Source organism: Solea solea, chromosome 13 (assembly GCF_958295425.1).
Source record: "Solea solea chromosome 13, fSolSol10.1, whole genome shotgun sequence".
Classification (NCBI taxonomy): Eukaryota; Metazoa; Chordata; class Actinopteri; order Pleuronectiformes; family Soleidae; genus Solea; species Solea solea.
In genome coordinates this window covers 8179182-8196150 of record NC_081146.1, presented here as the reverse complement: position 1 = coordinate 8196150, position 16969 = coordinate 8179182, and the positions used below count along the sequence as shown (strand labels likewise).

Below are 16969 nucleotides of genomic sequence, written 5' to 3'. Positions count from 1 at the left end.
TTTTGATACTTTTTAAATACTTTTTTTTCTTATTTTACCTCTTTTAATAATGTCATTTCTTCAGAATTATTTTTCATTATCTTTTGAAACAATATATTTTGATAATAATTTCTACTTTCTATTGACTTATTTCAATTCTGTCGCTGTTAGTTGTGTCTGTGTGAAATATACTTGATTAAAAAAAGAGGGGGGGGGCTTTTCTTCCCTTACATTTTCATCAAGAGAGTAATGGTTCACATTGGTCTCGGTTTCACGACTGCATCTATTTTCAGAGAAGAAGCACTTCTGTAGTCATGACAAAACGCGCCACACTTAGGTCAGAGGAGTAAGTGTCTTAAATATGGGAGGCTGTAATTAGCCCTTCCAGCCAGCAGGGGCAGATCATTGCTTTTGTCTCTTATATTCATCATGCAGAAGAAGACCTTGGTTCGACATCTGTTAAGACCACGTTAATCGAGTGCTGAAGCTGCAGATTAATTCTCTCTCTCTTTCTGTCCTTGTCTCTCAGGTGGACGACTTGTTAGTCTCTGTCAAATGACACGCGCTATTCCATACCAGCTTAGTTTATTGGAGCACAACACACGATTTATTTTCTGACAGTCACTTCCGTGTGCACTGAATGACGCTTTGCATTGAGACCCGCCTTCTTCATTCTGATTGGCTGTTGTAGAACTCGTGAACCATTTACTCGTTTGTGATTGGACGATCAACGGTTATGCCTTTGATTGACACATTGGTACAAACATGTTACGAAAGGAGTCAGCGGCTCAGGAGGAGAAGTGTCTCGTTATTGTTGTCACATTAGTAAAGTAAGATATTTTTTGCTTCTTCTCACCATTAAGTGCTAGAAAGAAAGCAACAACATAACCATGTCTGCTATGTGAGTGTTATTGAATGCACTGCTTGTATGTTTCCGGTGTCTCAAAGCCTAGCAAGGAGACGGATACAAACAGTCTTCAACTGTGAAAGTATGAAAGCGGGTTTTTGTTCCTGATGTATATTACATTTTATCTCAGAAGTTTTCAGTTACACAAATGTTATAGTGTAGTTTAGGCGAGAGTAGCGTGCAACTGTCCTGTATACATTTGTAATAACCCTAAATTAACACACTCCCTGTACTTCGTCATCTGGCAGCTGCTCAATCGACCTTTGCTCCCAGTTTCAGTTATACTTCACATCTTAGCACGTCTTATAAGTTCGTCTTTTAAAATTCTCAGCCAATTAGCAAGCGTACGCATTGCTTGTCACTTTGGCACACATACTTATTGCTCTTGCGTCTGCTTAAGCCCTAAACTGGGCATTTAAATGAGCACTTAACGTACAAATCATGTGGGTCATTTAGTCTGTGATTAATATGTGCTGCAGAAGACAGAAGGTGGTTCACATCTGCGTAAGACAACTAATCCACAGGACTCACTTGTTGTAGCATTGACCCCTTAAGGACTTGGCTGTCCAGCATGAACATGTATCAGTATTTTATAAGAGATGAGCAGATATAATACATAGTATTGGTCTGATACTGGTCAAACTCACTGGATCAGATGAAAACATTTAAGTAGAATATTGTCATACAGTTGTGGTGGTAAATGCGTCAATGCAGCACAAATGTGTCCTTAACAGCTTAGTAATTCTATGATGTGAAATGACCGTATCAGATCAACATAGGTATTGATATATACTCACGGTTGTGATTTTGCCTATAAAATTAATAAAGTGATATAGAATAATCACACATCGATGTAGTTGTGGAGATCCATGGGGGTCCATATGGGGGGTGGGGGGTTGGACCACAATTGTTTTGCTAAAAAAAACCTGTTTATTTTTTCTAATCTGCAACTTCATGTGTGTCTCCCAAGATTTTTCCTCACAGGACAAGTTATGAAGGAGAAGAGGACCTGAGCTTCATTGAAACCCTTTGGGAAAGTCCAAATGGATTCCTTATGTTGATGTGAGATTAAAAATGATATTTTCTTTTTCTCTTGTGGCCATAGAATTGCCATAAAGCGCTGAGAATTAACACCTTTATATATTTTAGCAAGTGAGCATAATTGCATATTTATGCTCATGTCTCCCAGGTTTACTCTTCCCAACTTGAGTAGAGCAGCGGTGCGTGTGAGGAGACTGGCAGCTCAACTCAGCAAAGCAACAATGTCCACAAACCACCAGGGTTCAAGTCCGTCCTCTGCAGTCAATGGAGACGTTCCCACTGCAGCCATTGTCATCATTGGAGATGAGATACTGAAGGTGATTTGGTGTTAGTGGTGTTGTGGATTGTATTATTTTGAAGCCATATTTGTATTATTGATACGAACTCTTAAAGGTTTGTGGATTTATAAATAAATATGATTGATATATCTTGATTTTATGATATAGATTTTCATCAGTATACCGCAGTGCTCTCTGGATAATATGTAATTAAGTCAAGTACTTTTTAAAATGGCATTTATAACCATTATTTCGACACTTGACAAATAATGATTTCAACATGAAGCCGTCGATTTTGTCTCGATTTTTGAAATGTACTTTTTTTTAATATTGTCAAGCAAGACACTGAAGTCATTGTCAAGTTTTTGAATGTGATGAGAACACAGCTTTGAAATAATGCAATTTGTTGTTTCTTGTCCTTCATCTCCCAGGGCCACACAGTGGACACCAACAGTGCCTTTCTGACACGTGCACTAAGGAAGCTTGGAGTGTCCGTGCAGCGCATCACAGTCATACCAGACGTACAGGAGGTCATTGCCAAAGAGGTGGCCCTCCTTTCACCTCAGTATACTTACCTCATTACCTCTGGAGGCATAGGCCCCACCCATGATGATGTCACTTTTCAAAGCATTGCCATGGCATTCCAAGAGGAGTTATATGTTCACCCAGAGCTTGAACAGCTGGTGAAACAATTCTTTGGGACAGTGGACAAGAACAGTGCAGCTATGAAGATGGCCATGGTGCCAAACTCAGCCAAACTCAACTATGGGACGGATCCTCAGACTGGACAGCTGCTCCGCTACCCACTGGTGAGTGAGTGCGTGACAGAGCAGGAATATAGCAGTTGTTTTTAAGATTATCTGGGAAATGCATTCAGTTATGTTATTAAAGAAAAATATACATGCCATCCACACAAATTCTTGGTGTATTGCAGTTTCTTTAGGTTTTTAGTAAAAATGTTAAATTGAAGATGAAAACACGTTAAGTCAAAATCCTCTAATGCCTAATGTTTGTTTAATCCTGTTTTGGTGTAATTTTAATAACACAGATTCATACAGAGGCATTCTTTGATTTAGTGCATGAAGCAAATATCACTACAGTAATGTATTGAAGCAGCAATGAGACATGACCATATATAATAGCTACTGACGTTCTTTATTTACGTCATCAAGTTGTGCCATTTTATCTTTCTGTGGTGGCAGGGACTTTTGTGCCATCTACTGCTTATATCAGTGAACTAACTGAATTTAATTTTTGAAAATGTAGTCAAAATGTCATATACTTGTTAATGGAAACTAGGTTATTGATGATCTGGCCAATATATTATTATTGTATATCCCCAGGTCAGTGTGCGTAATGTGTATATCTTTCCTGGGATTCCATATCTGATGGAGCGGGCCTTCAGTGGGTTGGAGCACCTCTTTGTTTTCTCTGGGACTACTTTTCACACTCGAGAGGTAACGCCTACACCAGACATTTATTATTTAAAGTTTCTGTCTTAATACTGAACATTAATACAGAGAAGCTCATCCAAAATTGTTGTTCTAGGTGTTTGTGGATGCAGATGAAACAGAGATCGCTCCTGTGCTGACTAAATTGCAGGCGAGTTGTGGTAGAAAGGTGGCTATAGGCTCTTACCCTGACTGGCTTAGCAACTATCACAAAGTCAGGCTGGTCCTGGACTCGGACAGCCAGGACGAGGTGGACAAAGCCTGTGCACAGCTGCTTGATGAACTGCCCAAGGGGAGAGTGGTGCCCTTAATCACTGACCCCGTGTCCATTGCTACTGCTGAGGTTTACATGCTGGCAAATAATGGTGAGGCGGGTGGTGGGAGAGGATAGTTAAACTGTGTCAGCTTAATATAAAAGTGAATATTATAACTTCTACTTTTTACACAAGCATTGAGACCAATGAAGCCAAGAGACAATTATAACAAGCTGTAAAATCATAATGGGTTATAAAAAAAAAGGAAAAAAGAATACGAGCAGAGGGAATAGAAGCCTGCATCAATAACAAAGACGAGGGATGAGAAGATCATTTTATTTTTATTTGATGTAGATATGAGGGATCATTGATATTACTCCTAACATTTTTTTTTATATCCTCTGTAGAACTGTAAAATGTCCTTCGTCGATTTCATTCACCACAGGGACACCGCTGGGTGAGAAAGTTCTGTCTGCTCTGAAGACGATAGAGGCTGCACTAGATCAGTATTCGACAGAGGAGGTCTGTGTCGGGTTCAACGGAGGCAAAGACTGCACGGCGCTGCTCCATCTCTACTATGCTGCACTGAGACGGTAACAGTAGGGGATAAGACCAGATGAGACAATTAGCGCAATTAATGAGGAGAAAAGATTTCATCAGGACAGAACAAATGACCTAAGAGAAAAGAGTCGAAAAGGAGACTTAAATTAAAACTATAATGATGTCACTTGTGCACAGTAAGGTGTAACAGTAAGAAATAAGGAAATTAGGTGGAGACCAACTACACAGAGAAAAATCTCAGACAAGACAGACTTATTTCACTTAATTGACATACCAGGACAGATAGAGGGACATAATGATAAGGAGAATGGACTTTTATCTAATCTGTTTCTGTCCCGCTGTTATTTATCTTTTTTTAATGTCTCTGTTCTCTCTTCCTGTCACTTTCAGGCAAAATCCAGATGGTAAAGACAGGTTGAAAGCTCTGTATATCCGTACCGTTTCTCCATTCCCAGAAATGGAGAGATTTGTCCAGGACACAATCAAAAGGTGAGTATTGTAGAAATTTGTTATAAATTAATTTCAATTGATTTTATACATTTTAAAAAGGTGATATTGCAATATTTGCATTTTCTGGTGGAAAAAATGTTCCTCATCCTCCCTGTGTGACAACACGGCAGCTCATCTTTTTTAAAAAAACGTGTCACCCTAGATACGATCTGGATCTGTTCTCTGTGGAGGGCAGTATTCGGCAGGCGCTGAGCGAGGTGCAGGAGAGGAAGCCGGAGCTGAAGGCCGTCCTGATGGGGACCAGGAGGACTGACCCCTACTCACTCACACTCACACCCTTGTGCCTCACTGACCCTGGCTGGCCAGAATACATGAGGGTCAACCCATTACTAGTGAGACTCACACACACACACAAAGCACTCAATTCATGTAGAGGCCCTCTCGCAGTATGTCTCTAATACTGGATTGTGTTTCCAAGCATGTGGTGTAGCAACTCCCATAAACGAATTCCTTTAAATGCAACACATATGTAACCAAAACACAAGAATTTCCACAATGTGGAAATTCACGGTTACTTCCCCTATCAAGCACCGGAATCCTTCAATTTGCCGTCTTTATTTATTCATTGTGTATTTTAGTGTTTTGTTTCTTACTTAACTAAGCGGTTTCCCTTGTTGCACTTAATTGAAATGTTCTCATCCAGCCTAAGGTTTACAGGAGTACAGATAAACATTGTTTTACAGTGTTATATTACCCCTGCACAGTTAAAAGCTGTGTCACTGCTTTGTAAATTTCAAATATAAACAAATTACATTCATTACATTAAAAACATCAAGCCTATTAGTTCCACACTACTCTCCCCATGTTTCCCAGCAACTTTCCCACACTGCTGCACACAGGAAATGTTTTGTTTTATGTCAAAACAGACGAAGACGAAGAACAGTACATTGTGAAACAACTGCAAACGGGTTTGACTATGACTAAAAACAAGAAAAGAAGCATCCAAGAAAAGTTTCAGAGTTTAATTCTTCTGCCCTAAAAATCCAGTTCAGCAGTTTGACGGGATAAACGCTCAGGTCTGATTATAGTATTGTTTGACACAGCAATGATTGTTGTGTCGATTCTGTTCATGATGACCAAACAGAGGCAGAACAACAACATAAACGACAATAATCACCAACATAATAATAGTAATGGTAATAATAATCGTAATAATGGAAGAAATGTACACTTGTGAAGTTAGAGGTTATATTTTGTACCAAAACATTTCTTATTCATACACATATATACATACACATTTGCAGCTAGTATGACACATTAATGGTTATATTGTGTTGAAATACATATTTGTTGGTCACAGATCAATTAAAATGGGTGATTTCCTATTCTTCACAGGACTGGACCTATCACGACATTTGGTCGTTCTTGAGGACGTTATATGTGCCCTACTGTATTCTCTACGATAAAGGGTAAGAATGCATCCATTCCCTCTTCGTACATGTCCCTTTTATTGTGGAGCTGAACACTGTCACAGCTGCAGCGCCACTATTCTTCATCTTAAACTCCATGTTGACCTGTAGGTACACCTCACTGGGCAGTATGGACAACACCTGTCGAAACGTGGCCCTGCAGATGGTGGACGAGAGAGGGATAAAGCGGTACAAGCCAGCCTACCTCCTAGAGAATGAGGAGGAAGAACGAAACTGCCGCGCCTGACGTAGTCTCTGCTGAAGTTATTCAGATCACAACGTGCACATGGACCATCTCCTTGTGAATAGTTACAGAAGACTGAACACGACCGACTGCTGAATGAGATTTTGAGTGTGGTCTAGTCGTGTTTATTTTTTGTTTTTTTGTTTTTACACATGCATCCATCCATTTTCTACTACTTTATCTTCCACAGGAGGGTCGCCAAGCTCAGCTGACATAGGGCGATAGACGGGGTACACCCTCAACAGTTCGCCAGTCCATCACAGGGCAACATAGAGAGACAAACAACCATTCACTCTCACTCTCACACCTTAGAATGAATTTAGAGCCAATTTACAGAGTGTTCAATTGACCTAATCCCCATATTGCATGTTTTTGGACTGTGGGAGTAAGCTGGAGAACCCGGAGAAAACCCACACACACGGGTAGAACATGCAAACTCCCTGCATTCTTGTTCCAACTGGGTCTCAAACCGGGGTCTTGTTGCCGCAAAGGCAAGAGCGCTAACCACTACACCACCCATGCATACATGTGAATGTAATATAATGTCTCTTTGTGCTGTTGAGTAAAACCATAAATCTGTGTCATCCTTTTCTATTTTCATGTTACTATTTTAAGGAGCCTATATACAAACGGCAGCCTGCAGGTCTTTCAATACAGCTCTTGATTCATCTCACTCATGAATCCATTTGTCTTATTTCTTAATCCAATGAGCTCAATCTGCCCAGAAAGACAGACTCTATCAAAATGTATTGCTAAATAATGTGAAAAGGTTTTCTGTCAAGGTGAGAAAATCAGGTTTGAGAAAGTTGGTGTGCAGCACCAGCACTGAAGGTCGTCCTCCAGCAGGAGAAGCAGCAGCAGCAGCAGCTATTGATTCATGTGCTGCATATCCATAATTGCACAGTGCAGTGTGTGTTAAACTGAGCATTTCATTTGCACGGTCAGTATTCCAGTATTCACTCTCGTGTTGTAGTTCTCTGTACGCACCTCACGGGCGCGTTGTTCTCACGTTTTCCATTTAGCACCACTGATTACAGCAAATTACCTTCTCTGTTTCCAGACATGATTGAATCCAGGCTCATCGATCCGCCCTCCCTGCATCCCTCCATCCCCGCCTGTAGATTAGTCAAAGCCGCGCGGCGACGATCGATACCGGCCGATCTAATAAAGCGGGTCGCTTATGAGGCCACCGCGGGGCTGTACACACTGTTACACCAGCAATTACCACCTCCAGCCCGGCCCCATCACACACCCTAACTTATCTGTCCGGGCTCCACTGCCTGCGTGATTTATTAATAATAACAGTAATAAAAGAGGCAATGAACAGAGGCTTCATAATCACAGAATAAATGTAATGGTGTGTGTTTTGGTGGCGCGGTAAACACACCGGGACATATTGTCTGCAGTGATGAAATTTGTGTGAAAGAAAAATGATTTTCCTTCAGACTTAAATTCACCTCACTAAATTCTCCTCATGCGACTCAAACTCCGTCCTACTTTTATGACGCATACGCAAGAGTTGGACCCAGGATTGTTGGTTATAAAACAGCTGATGAAAACCAAGGTGAATGTGTAAGAAAGCTTTTCCGTCACATCACACGGTCTCGGGGGGTTTAGGAGGTTGACTCGCAGCCTATATTGCACGCATTTATCACCACCAACTAGAAGTAAATCACTGATTAGATGTGAAAAGAAAGGGGTCAAAGAGACATCTTGTTAAAACTAAAAGAATTAACATGTGTCTGCAGAGGAAACAATGGCAATCTTTCATCTCAACTTTGGAGTGGGAAAATAGGCTTTGTGAATTACTTATTAAGGAATAACAAATGAAGAACACTTATTGTAAGACTTCAACCCTATAAAATAAGATCTCCAAGATTATTATTATGGTGGATCAACTTAAAACATGGTGAATGTCACCTCTGTCAAAGCCTGAGCAGGTCTGTATCACCTGCAGTGGCACGATGTAACGTCTAGTTTTCAGGTCCATGTTTCAGGCCATGTTATTAAAATCCTCTTGTCCTTCTTGTTCATAAATTTAATTTTTGAAGGTTCATTTTTCGTTTCTAATATCTTGAAAAATAAAGCAATTGAATTATATTTGTGCTACAAATCATGTTTCAGTTTCTTCACTTTTAATGTTGTTTATTTAATCAAACTCTAATTTTCTTTTTGCATTGTAATGATATAAACCTAAAACCACCTAGTTAAGATTGTGTGGGTGACTCAGTGGTGGAAACATGGACTCACCTGTAAACCCGTCCTGTACATCAGGTGCCAAGGTGTCAGCATCAGAACCTTTAAATCCTGGATGATAGAAGATGGTTCCTGCATGAATTTACTTTCTTTTTTTCTCCACATTTTTCACTTTGATCATTTATTCCCAGAGAATGGGTCAGGACCCACAAATAGGTTGCGGAAACTTTTTGCTGAATCTTTTATACTGAAGATTTATATCTGCAGTTCACCTCTGAGGAGTGGTGAGTGTTACAGAGATGGTATTAAAAAAGAAAACCATTTTTTTAATGCTCAAATTTGCCCTTGTCACAGTTTGAATTATATTGTGAAGTGGGTCATAGTGGTTTGGCATCTTTGAAAAAGTGGGTCCCCCAAAAAAGAAGTTTGGGAAACTCTGCCATAGATATAAGATTTATGATGTCACTAAGGATGTTTGTATAGGTAAATGTATCAGCATTGTGAAATGTAAATTTCATTAAGCAAAGGTGTCGTGACTTCACCCATAAGAATTTAGCCACCGTCATACTGAACCACAAGTTCACAGACTTGTCTGTTTTCCCTTAAATGGGAGCAGGATTTCCAAAATTGACATCATGTGCTTTTGATGAAGAAAATGAAGTTGGAATGAGAGGCATGTCTCACCTATTTTTTTTTTTCTTCCCTCTGCACCACAAAAAAAAAATCATGTTGGGCAACATTTTCAACGTCTTCATTTGTTACGTTTTACAGAAATTAGGATCCTAATGCAGGTTTGCAAAAATCACTCTTTAATTAAACAAAACACAAAAAGGCAAAACAACCAAAGCATGAGGGGATGGAATAAAGTACACACACACAAACAAAAAATTACCTTGAAATATGAGGCGCAGGAAAACAAACTGGATGTCATGAACTGAAACAAATGAACCAACAAAGCCACAGGCGAGCATCGAGACTGAATGCACGAGGGAGGCAGGTGAAACTAATAAGACACAGGTGAATCACATTGGTGGGGGGAAACTGGACAGGAAGTAAAACTTCACAATGTACACACAAGGATAAACTAACAAAATAAAACAAGAAACGAGGAAAACAGAAACAAAGAACTACAAACCCAAGTTTAAAGAAGAAGTCCAAACAGAATAAGTGTCCAAACAAAAGCACCTGAAGTGATCCAGAGGTCATGACAACATCTGTTAAAAGCACATTCTGTGCCCGTGTCAAAGTAAAAGCACTCCAGTGTTTCTGTTTCCTGTATCCACTCATGTTTTCAAAAAATGTTTTATTGTGAAATGTTTGAGCACTGAGGCATATTAACAGGTATAATGTTTGCAAACCCTATGTAAACCATAGGACCATCCCCACAGTGGACACGCTCCTGTGTGGGCAACATACAGTAAGTGCAGATCTGGCTTTAACATAATCACTTACCTTTAACCCTTTACTCAAACTCTGACCTTAACACTCAAGAAGCTCTTTGATTTTGAGTTGTGTAAAATGAGGACCAGGTCAAATGTCCTCGCAGATAGAGATGAGATAGAAGACACACACACACACACACACACACAGGATGTGGATGGCTGTGGAGCATGTGTGATGACCTCTGCTGCTGCAGTCAGGTCAGAGGAGGAGGAGGGAGGAGATGCACTGAAGTCTTTGGTGTGTTTGCTCAGCAGTGGTCAATTCATGTCAGCTGACCAGGTAAAATGTGCTTTTGTAGCACATTTTAATAAATTCCCTGATATACTGTAAGTGTAGTAATCTGGTCAGGAGAATATTTCCTCCTCTGTGGATTTGTCTCTGAGATACACAACTGTAAATTTAGAGAGGATGGATTTGGTTAAGATTTTCTGGGATGTATGTTGTGACTCTAGGATTGATGATTATTCTTATTTTAATTTCATTTTTAACCTTGTGAAATAGGGATTGTATATTGAAACTGCTAGTAGCATTCTTGTAGGATACGTTCATTAGGACATAATGTTCAATATTCTTCTGGGTGCGTTACACTCTTTACCCCACATTTAATGCATTTTTTAAACAAATACGATACAAAATGCAATTTATCAAAGCTAGAAAGCATACGAATTGTTGCCTGGAACTGCAGCAAGTTACTAAAATGAACAAATAACACAAATGCACTAGTGAGAGAAAACACTGGGGACTAGTTAGCAAGCAAAGACAGTACCCATGGTACCATCTTTTGGCTTTAGGCTTTTAGCTGATCTCATTTGATGTTGATAACACAACATGTTAATGTGTTTTTCAGTGCCTTTGTTGAGAGTGTGTTAAGCTGTTATCGTATCGTACGGTAGTTTGGCAGCGTAGTGGACGCACAGCTGTTCAAGAATGTTGTAAACACTGCCAGTAACCGAAGGCTACATAGGTTCTGCAACACTCTTGGAAGAGTGAGGTGAGGGATATGCAACTTCATGAATAAATGTTGCTGGTTTTATTTTGTGTAGTAGTATATTTGAAGGATGCATGATAGCTGTCTAAAGACTATTACATTGGTCTCATCATAACAATCTCTTCCAGTTTTGTCTCCTTCCTCCTTCCTTCTCAGTTGTCACTCCATCATTCTCACTCACTTCACAGCTCCTCCACCTCATCCACTCACGATCCACTGAGGTCTTCACAATACTTCCTTCCTCACTCATTTTCCGTGGATTTTTGTCCAACTCTTCTCGTGTCAGAATACACATTGAGGGGGAGAAATGGCTTCCGAGGTCTTAAAATGATAAGAAATACTTACAAATACTGACCGTGTCTGGACCAGTAGTCCTCATGGAAACCAAAACCTGGTCCTAATGAGGCAGAACCTCATTTCTGAGGAACTGGATTAATTTAGGGCAAAGATTTGAACTGTGGTTAGGTTAAGGTTTGTTTCAAACCTCTCTCTCTCCCTGTGTACCTGGTATTCCTATGTTGTGGGGACCTAAATCTGTTTACACAGTCACATTATGGGGACTTGTCTTCTTTAAGGGGACAAAAATCGATTCAATTACTACATTTTAAATTGAAATTTTTTTTTAAAGTTAGGCTGAGGTCAAGTTAAGGTCAGGTTCAGGGTTAGGATTAGGCCAGTAGTAATTATGGTTGAGGTTCCTGGAGTGAGTGCACATTTCAGACTAATTGTATCTCTAAACACACATTATTAGTATCGAGGTAGTGAAAGTGACATTCGAGCGTCGCGAGTATAAGAGAAGAGGTGTGGTGATCCGAGTCACCTCCTGTGCTTTCGGCCCATAATACCTTGCTGCTTTCACAACACAATCCTGCTCTCCAAGTCTCCCTGGCGGGGCTGAGTTACAACAGAATCCACCGAGCTAACGGTGTGTGTGATAGGGACTCAGCGTGACTTCAGATCACAGTTGGCGTGACTTTGTGTCGAAAAACATGCGACGAGCTTTGATATGGGAGTGAACTATTTCAGACGCTCAGACATGAGCCTGCCACGATGACTGTGGCGCTTTTCTTTGAGGGAGTATGTTCCTAATCCAATGCCTCAGCAGTTCCTGCAGTGTAAAACGAGACCTGAAGCAGCATGAGACAGCAATTCAGGCGATGTCCTGGGAGGGATGCTTAACACGGAGGATGAATAGACACTCCATTGTCAGAAAGCATCAAGAGAGAAAAGTCTATGCAAATTACCAACCCATCTGCATGTAAAGTCGACCGACCAGAACTGAAAGAAATGGGATGTTCAGTATCAAAGTGTCACACATTAAAAGTGGATGAAAGTGGGAGCAAAAGAAATGAAAAGGGAGCGAGAGTGAGGAGGCTGCTGCATTACATGTGACTGACTGAGGCTCATTTGTGTCTGGTCTCAGTGTGTTCGAATAAAAGCCAGTCGCCTAATCTTCATTTTGCCACAGCACACACAGTCCGCTATACGTTGGACCGGGACTTCCTGCATGTAGCTGCACACATGGGCTACATTTAGAAAATGCCTTTCACACAGCGGGGCTGACTTTAATGTACAGAGACAACGTTTGTGAAGCTTCCACAAGAAAACTCAAAACTGATGAAGAAAAGTCTGCTCGGCTCAGTTCAACTGGATCTTATTTGAACTCAGCGGCCGTGAGTTGAACACGTCGCAGGGTGTTAGAAAAATGACAGGTGTTGAACATCAGAGGGGCATGGTTATTGATTCTTACTGGATTATAAACATTCAGAAATGGCATTATTCTTCTGATATGAACTTTTTTTTTGAGTAAATCAGCGTAAAACAGACATTTTTACCTTTTTCAGATAAAATGATTCAGATGAAACAGATTGCTGAATGAATTACATTTTTAAGTGAATAAAGAGGGATATAAAATGGTTAGCATATCAAAGTATAATAAATATATTATATACAGACATAAAATGACCCAATAACACAGCTATCAGCACTTTAACACCGTGGATACCAGCAGAGAAATTCTGAATGGAGCCTCAGTACCCCTCTCAAAAACGTCTCTACAGACCGAATCTACAGTGGAGATACATTTAAATATAGTCTATATTCTCTCTCGCTTTTTCTCTTATACACTTTTGATGCTTTTCCACTCTACAGTCCTAGCACAACTCACCACGGCTTTTCCATTAAGGATATTTAATTCAATCTTTACTGCAGACTCTTAGGAGGCCCATAGAATAAAAACCCTCATACAACCACAGCATTCTGTTTAGACAAAATTCATACATAGATACATAGTACCTGGTACCTTTTTAGTCCCTGCTCTGGTGAGGTTCCAAGTGAGTGTCAACCGAACAATGTTGAACAGTAGATCAGTTAAAAAGACTTAAAAATCCTAAAAACATGCGTTAACCTCCAACATTTAGCAAGGAAATGTATAAAATCTCAATATTTAACAGAGGAGTCTGGTGCATTTACCGACAGCACTGTTGAAAGCCGGCGATCGTGAACCGAATCACAACCCGTTTCAGTTCAGCGACTGTGTCAGACGGAGTCTGTGCTGTGACGACCCCGTCCACAATGAGGAGGTCCTGAAGTAATGGAAAATGACGTACCTGATAGAGTCGAGTCGTGCTAGAACTGTATAGTGGAAAAGCACCATTTGTCAGTTGGTATTAAATGTATATTAAGTTTTTACAGTCCAGTCTCCTACCATCCATCCATCCATCCATCCATCCATCTTCTACTGTGTTATCCTCCACATGAGGGTCGCGGGGGGAGCTGTGCCAATCTCAGCTGACATAGGGCGATAGGCGGGTACACCCAGGACTGGTCACCAGTCCATCACAGGGACACACACATAGACCAACAACCACCCACTCTCAATTTAGAGTGTCCAATTTGACTTAATCCCCCATATTGCATGTTTTTGCACAGTGGGAGGAAACCGGAGAACCCGGAGAAAACCCACACACACACACACACACACACACACACACAGAGGGAGAACATGCAAACTCCATGTTCTGACCGGGAGTCAAACCCAGGTCTTCTTGCTGGCAAAGGCAAGAGTGCTAACCACTATGTGGCCCATCATGTGATACTGTAATTGTCCGCTGTCTGCTTCTTCCCTGCGTTGGGATTGCAGTAACCAGTTTAAACACAAAAGGTCGCTGGTGAACTTATTTTACATACGTCACCTTTAACTGACACACGTGTTGACAGGTTCTCTTGCTTGAGATAAATACTAAAACAGTTACTTCATTATCCAGCGCGTCCACATGAATCACTGTTTGTGTGACACATTGGGAGTACCAGCACCATGAGCATATAGTGGAAATAATTACACTGTTATTGGCGAGCTGTCCTTACATGTGTAAATGATGTGGAAAAGGATATGACATAAATAGATCCCGGTAGTTAAACTTGGTTCAACTTACACAGCAGAGCTCTGGATATTACTCATAACCCTTTCAATTAAAAAACACCGAATCAGAGAAGTTGGAACGTCCTCAGATGCACTCCCAATTGCCAATAAAAAACAAAACAGACAAAAACAACAAAACCAAAAACTAAATTACTGTTTCTGACAACTGCTGCATAAGTTTTAGTGTAAAAATTTAGTGAGCTGCTGCGATGTGACATTCTCTGTGACGTGCAAATGTTTTACTTAAATTGACTCGCTTATCTCTCTTTTTTCGGTCATTTAAATCTGTGTTCATTTTCTCATATGAACACACACAAGGCGACAAACAGTGGAGTGATATCACAGCGATGAACTAGTGAAGTGACATGCAAGAGATGCACAAAGTCAGTGAGAGTAAAACAATAAAAATGACAATAAACAGCAGCTGCAGCCCCCACTCCATCATACTCATACATCTCAGGTCATGTAGCTACACATGGTGTCAGTCAGCATCCTGTTTCTCTCCTTTCTAAGATGTGACACACTTGTAATGTGTGTAATGGCTGATTCTGCGAGAAGTATTATTCACCGACTCACTTATCTCAAATCATTTGTTCCTACACCTTTTTACAAGAGCGGATTAATTCTGTGAATACTTTACGTGAGATTAAGTCTGGTAGAATTATTGATTAGCTCTGAGGGCCGCTGAAAATGCTCTCGAATTTTGAAGTGAAGCAAAACCTCTCTGAATAACATGGAAGGCTATTCTTGGACGGAATATTGGAGTAAAGTAAAATAAAGGGTCCTTTTGTTATAACCCACTTCACAGATTTAACATCTTAAGCCTGTTTCTTTTTTTTTTTTTTACCCTCCACTGAGCAAAGGGTCAAATATTCACCCTGGGAAATATGCACTGTATCCGATTATAAAGTTTTGAAAGACTAGACGCAACATGTGCAAGAGATGTCAAGTGACATTATGCTGAGTGGTGGAGAGCTGGGTCCTCAGTCCTTGATCCTGATTTTGTTAAAATCCTGATATAATGAAGCACAGAGAGCCGAGGCGCTCCAACGTGCTAACAAAACAGTCAATGTTGCTTGAAGACGTCTGCATCCAACAGCGTTCACAGTTCCACTTCGCCACACTTGAATGTACAATTATTTATGTCTGGCTGTGAGATTTGGCGTCAGATGGTTTGAAATAGTGATTCAGTTCAGTTTCCTAATGGAATAAGATATTTTGAAGTTGGCACGGTGCGTTATGAGTTATGAGCAGAGACGAAAACATGAGTCACACGGCGACATTTACTTTTGTTATATTTAGTCCAAAATAATAAAGATGCTCATAACCAATGGCATACAAAAAAAAATATTATTCTGCTCCAAAATAAAATTTTAGATGGAGTTTCTGTGCCTGCTGCATTAACTCAGGTTTTATTAAATGACAGCGTGCCAAATGTAAAGCCAACACTTATCACTTGACTGCTCGTTTTTAATGAACACTGAGTGACTTGAATTAAACGGTAATAATTTAAAGAAAAGCCAAAACAACAAATTCAAAAATCTTTCCACGTTTTAATTAAGGACCTTGTAATCCTGAGGTATCTTCTTTTTTAATATTCGGAAAGGACACTTCTGAAACCTGGGGCCAGCTCTCCTCACCTCACGTCCTCCTTCACAAGAAAAACCATCAGTGATGATTTAAATGCTGACAAAAACTCTTTGAAATGACATTGATCCTTAGAAAAATGTAACCATACAATCATAAAACAGACGTGAAATGACGGTAAGACAGTGAGAAAAATCAACACCGTTTCTAATAATAGTCGGTGTTTTGTGTTTCTGAAGTAGTAATCAACACCGGCAATCTAAGCTTTAAATATTCAAGCCGCAGTGCAATTAAATATAGGCCAACTTGTGGATACGGAACCTGCTGTGTTGAAATTTGATGCGGCATAATTACAGCATAATTTGTAAGAGAGAGAGAGAGAGCCGCAGTGTGGAGACGCACTATGGAATTTAGTTTTTTTTTTCCCAGACAGATATTTTAAATCTAATTCTGTTTTGACAGACATTATTTATGACCACAGTCGCTGCAGAAAGGACCAGGAGGAAATGATTCAGCAGTGTCAGGTACGAAAATGTGGGAAATCATTTGTAAAAAAAAAAAGAAAATCGCATAAAGGATTTTACTGGAATCCGCACCATCTTAACACACACATTGGAGGGTAACGTCAATCTAAATTTTTTTTTAGCTAATTTCAGGATGATAACTTCATCTGAAAAACATAAAAACATGGGCTTTGGGA

The 16969-nt window shown here is 40.1% G+C and overlaps 1 protein-coding gene across 2 annotated transcripts; it reads left to right on the top strand.

Moving 5' to 3' along the window:
• The first annotated feature begins 439 nt into the window (after window positions 1-439).
• On the top strand, window positions 440-7307 carry flad1 (flavin adenine dinucleotide synthetase 1). Of its 2 annotated transcripts, XM_058646704.1 has the most exons (11): window positions 440-809; window positions 1857-1948; window positions 2076-2244; window positions 2637-3014; window positions 3549-3662; window positions 3754-4021; window positions 4356-4503; window positions 4862-4960; window positions 5124-5313; window positions 6317-6390; window positions 6502-7307. In XM_058646704.1, the coding sequence occupies exons 2-11, from the start codon at window positions 1941-1943 to the stop codon at window positions 6635-6637; spliced, it is 1584 nt and encodes a 527-aa protein (XP_058502687.1). In that variant the 5' UTR covers window positions 440-809; window positions 1857-1940; the 3' UTR covers window positions 6638-7307. The 2 variants fall into 2 exon arrangements, with proteins under 2 accessions (XP_058502687.1, XP_058502686.1); XM_058646703.1 differs by lacking the exons at window positions 440-809; window positions 1857-1948 and having other exon boundaries at window positions 2059-2244.
• The last annotated feature ends 9662 nt before the right edge of the window (window positions 7308-16969 follow it).

Excerpts from the sequence above, each read along its gene's own strand:
- flad1 (XM_058646703.1), top strand. The coding sequence starts at position 2,059 with ATGCTCATGTCTCCCAGGTTTACTCTTCCCAACTTGAGTAGAGCAGCG. Across the intron at positions 3,015-3,548 it reads AGCTGCTCCGCTACCCACTG|GTCAGTGTGCGTAATGTGTA; the intron begins GTGAGTGAGTGC and ends GTATATCCCCAG. Across the intron at positions 4,504-4,861 it reads TACTATGCTGCACTGAGACG|GCAAAATCCAGATGGTAAAG; the intron begins GTAACAGTAGGG and ends TGTCACTTTCAG.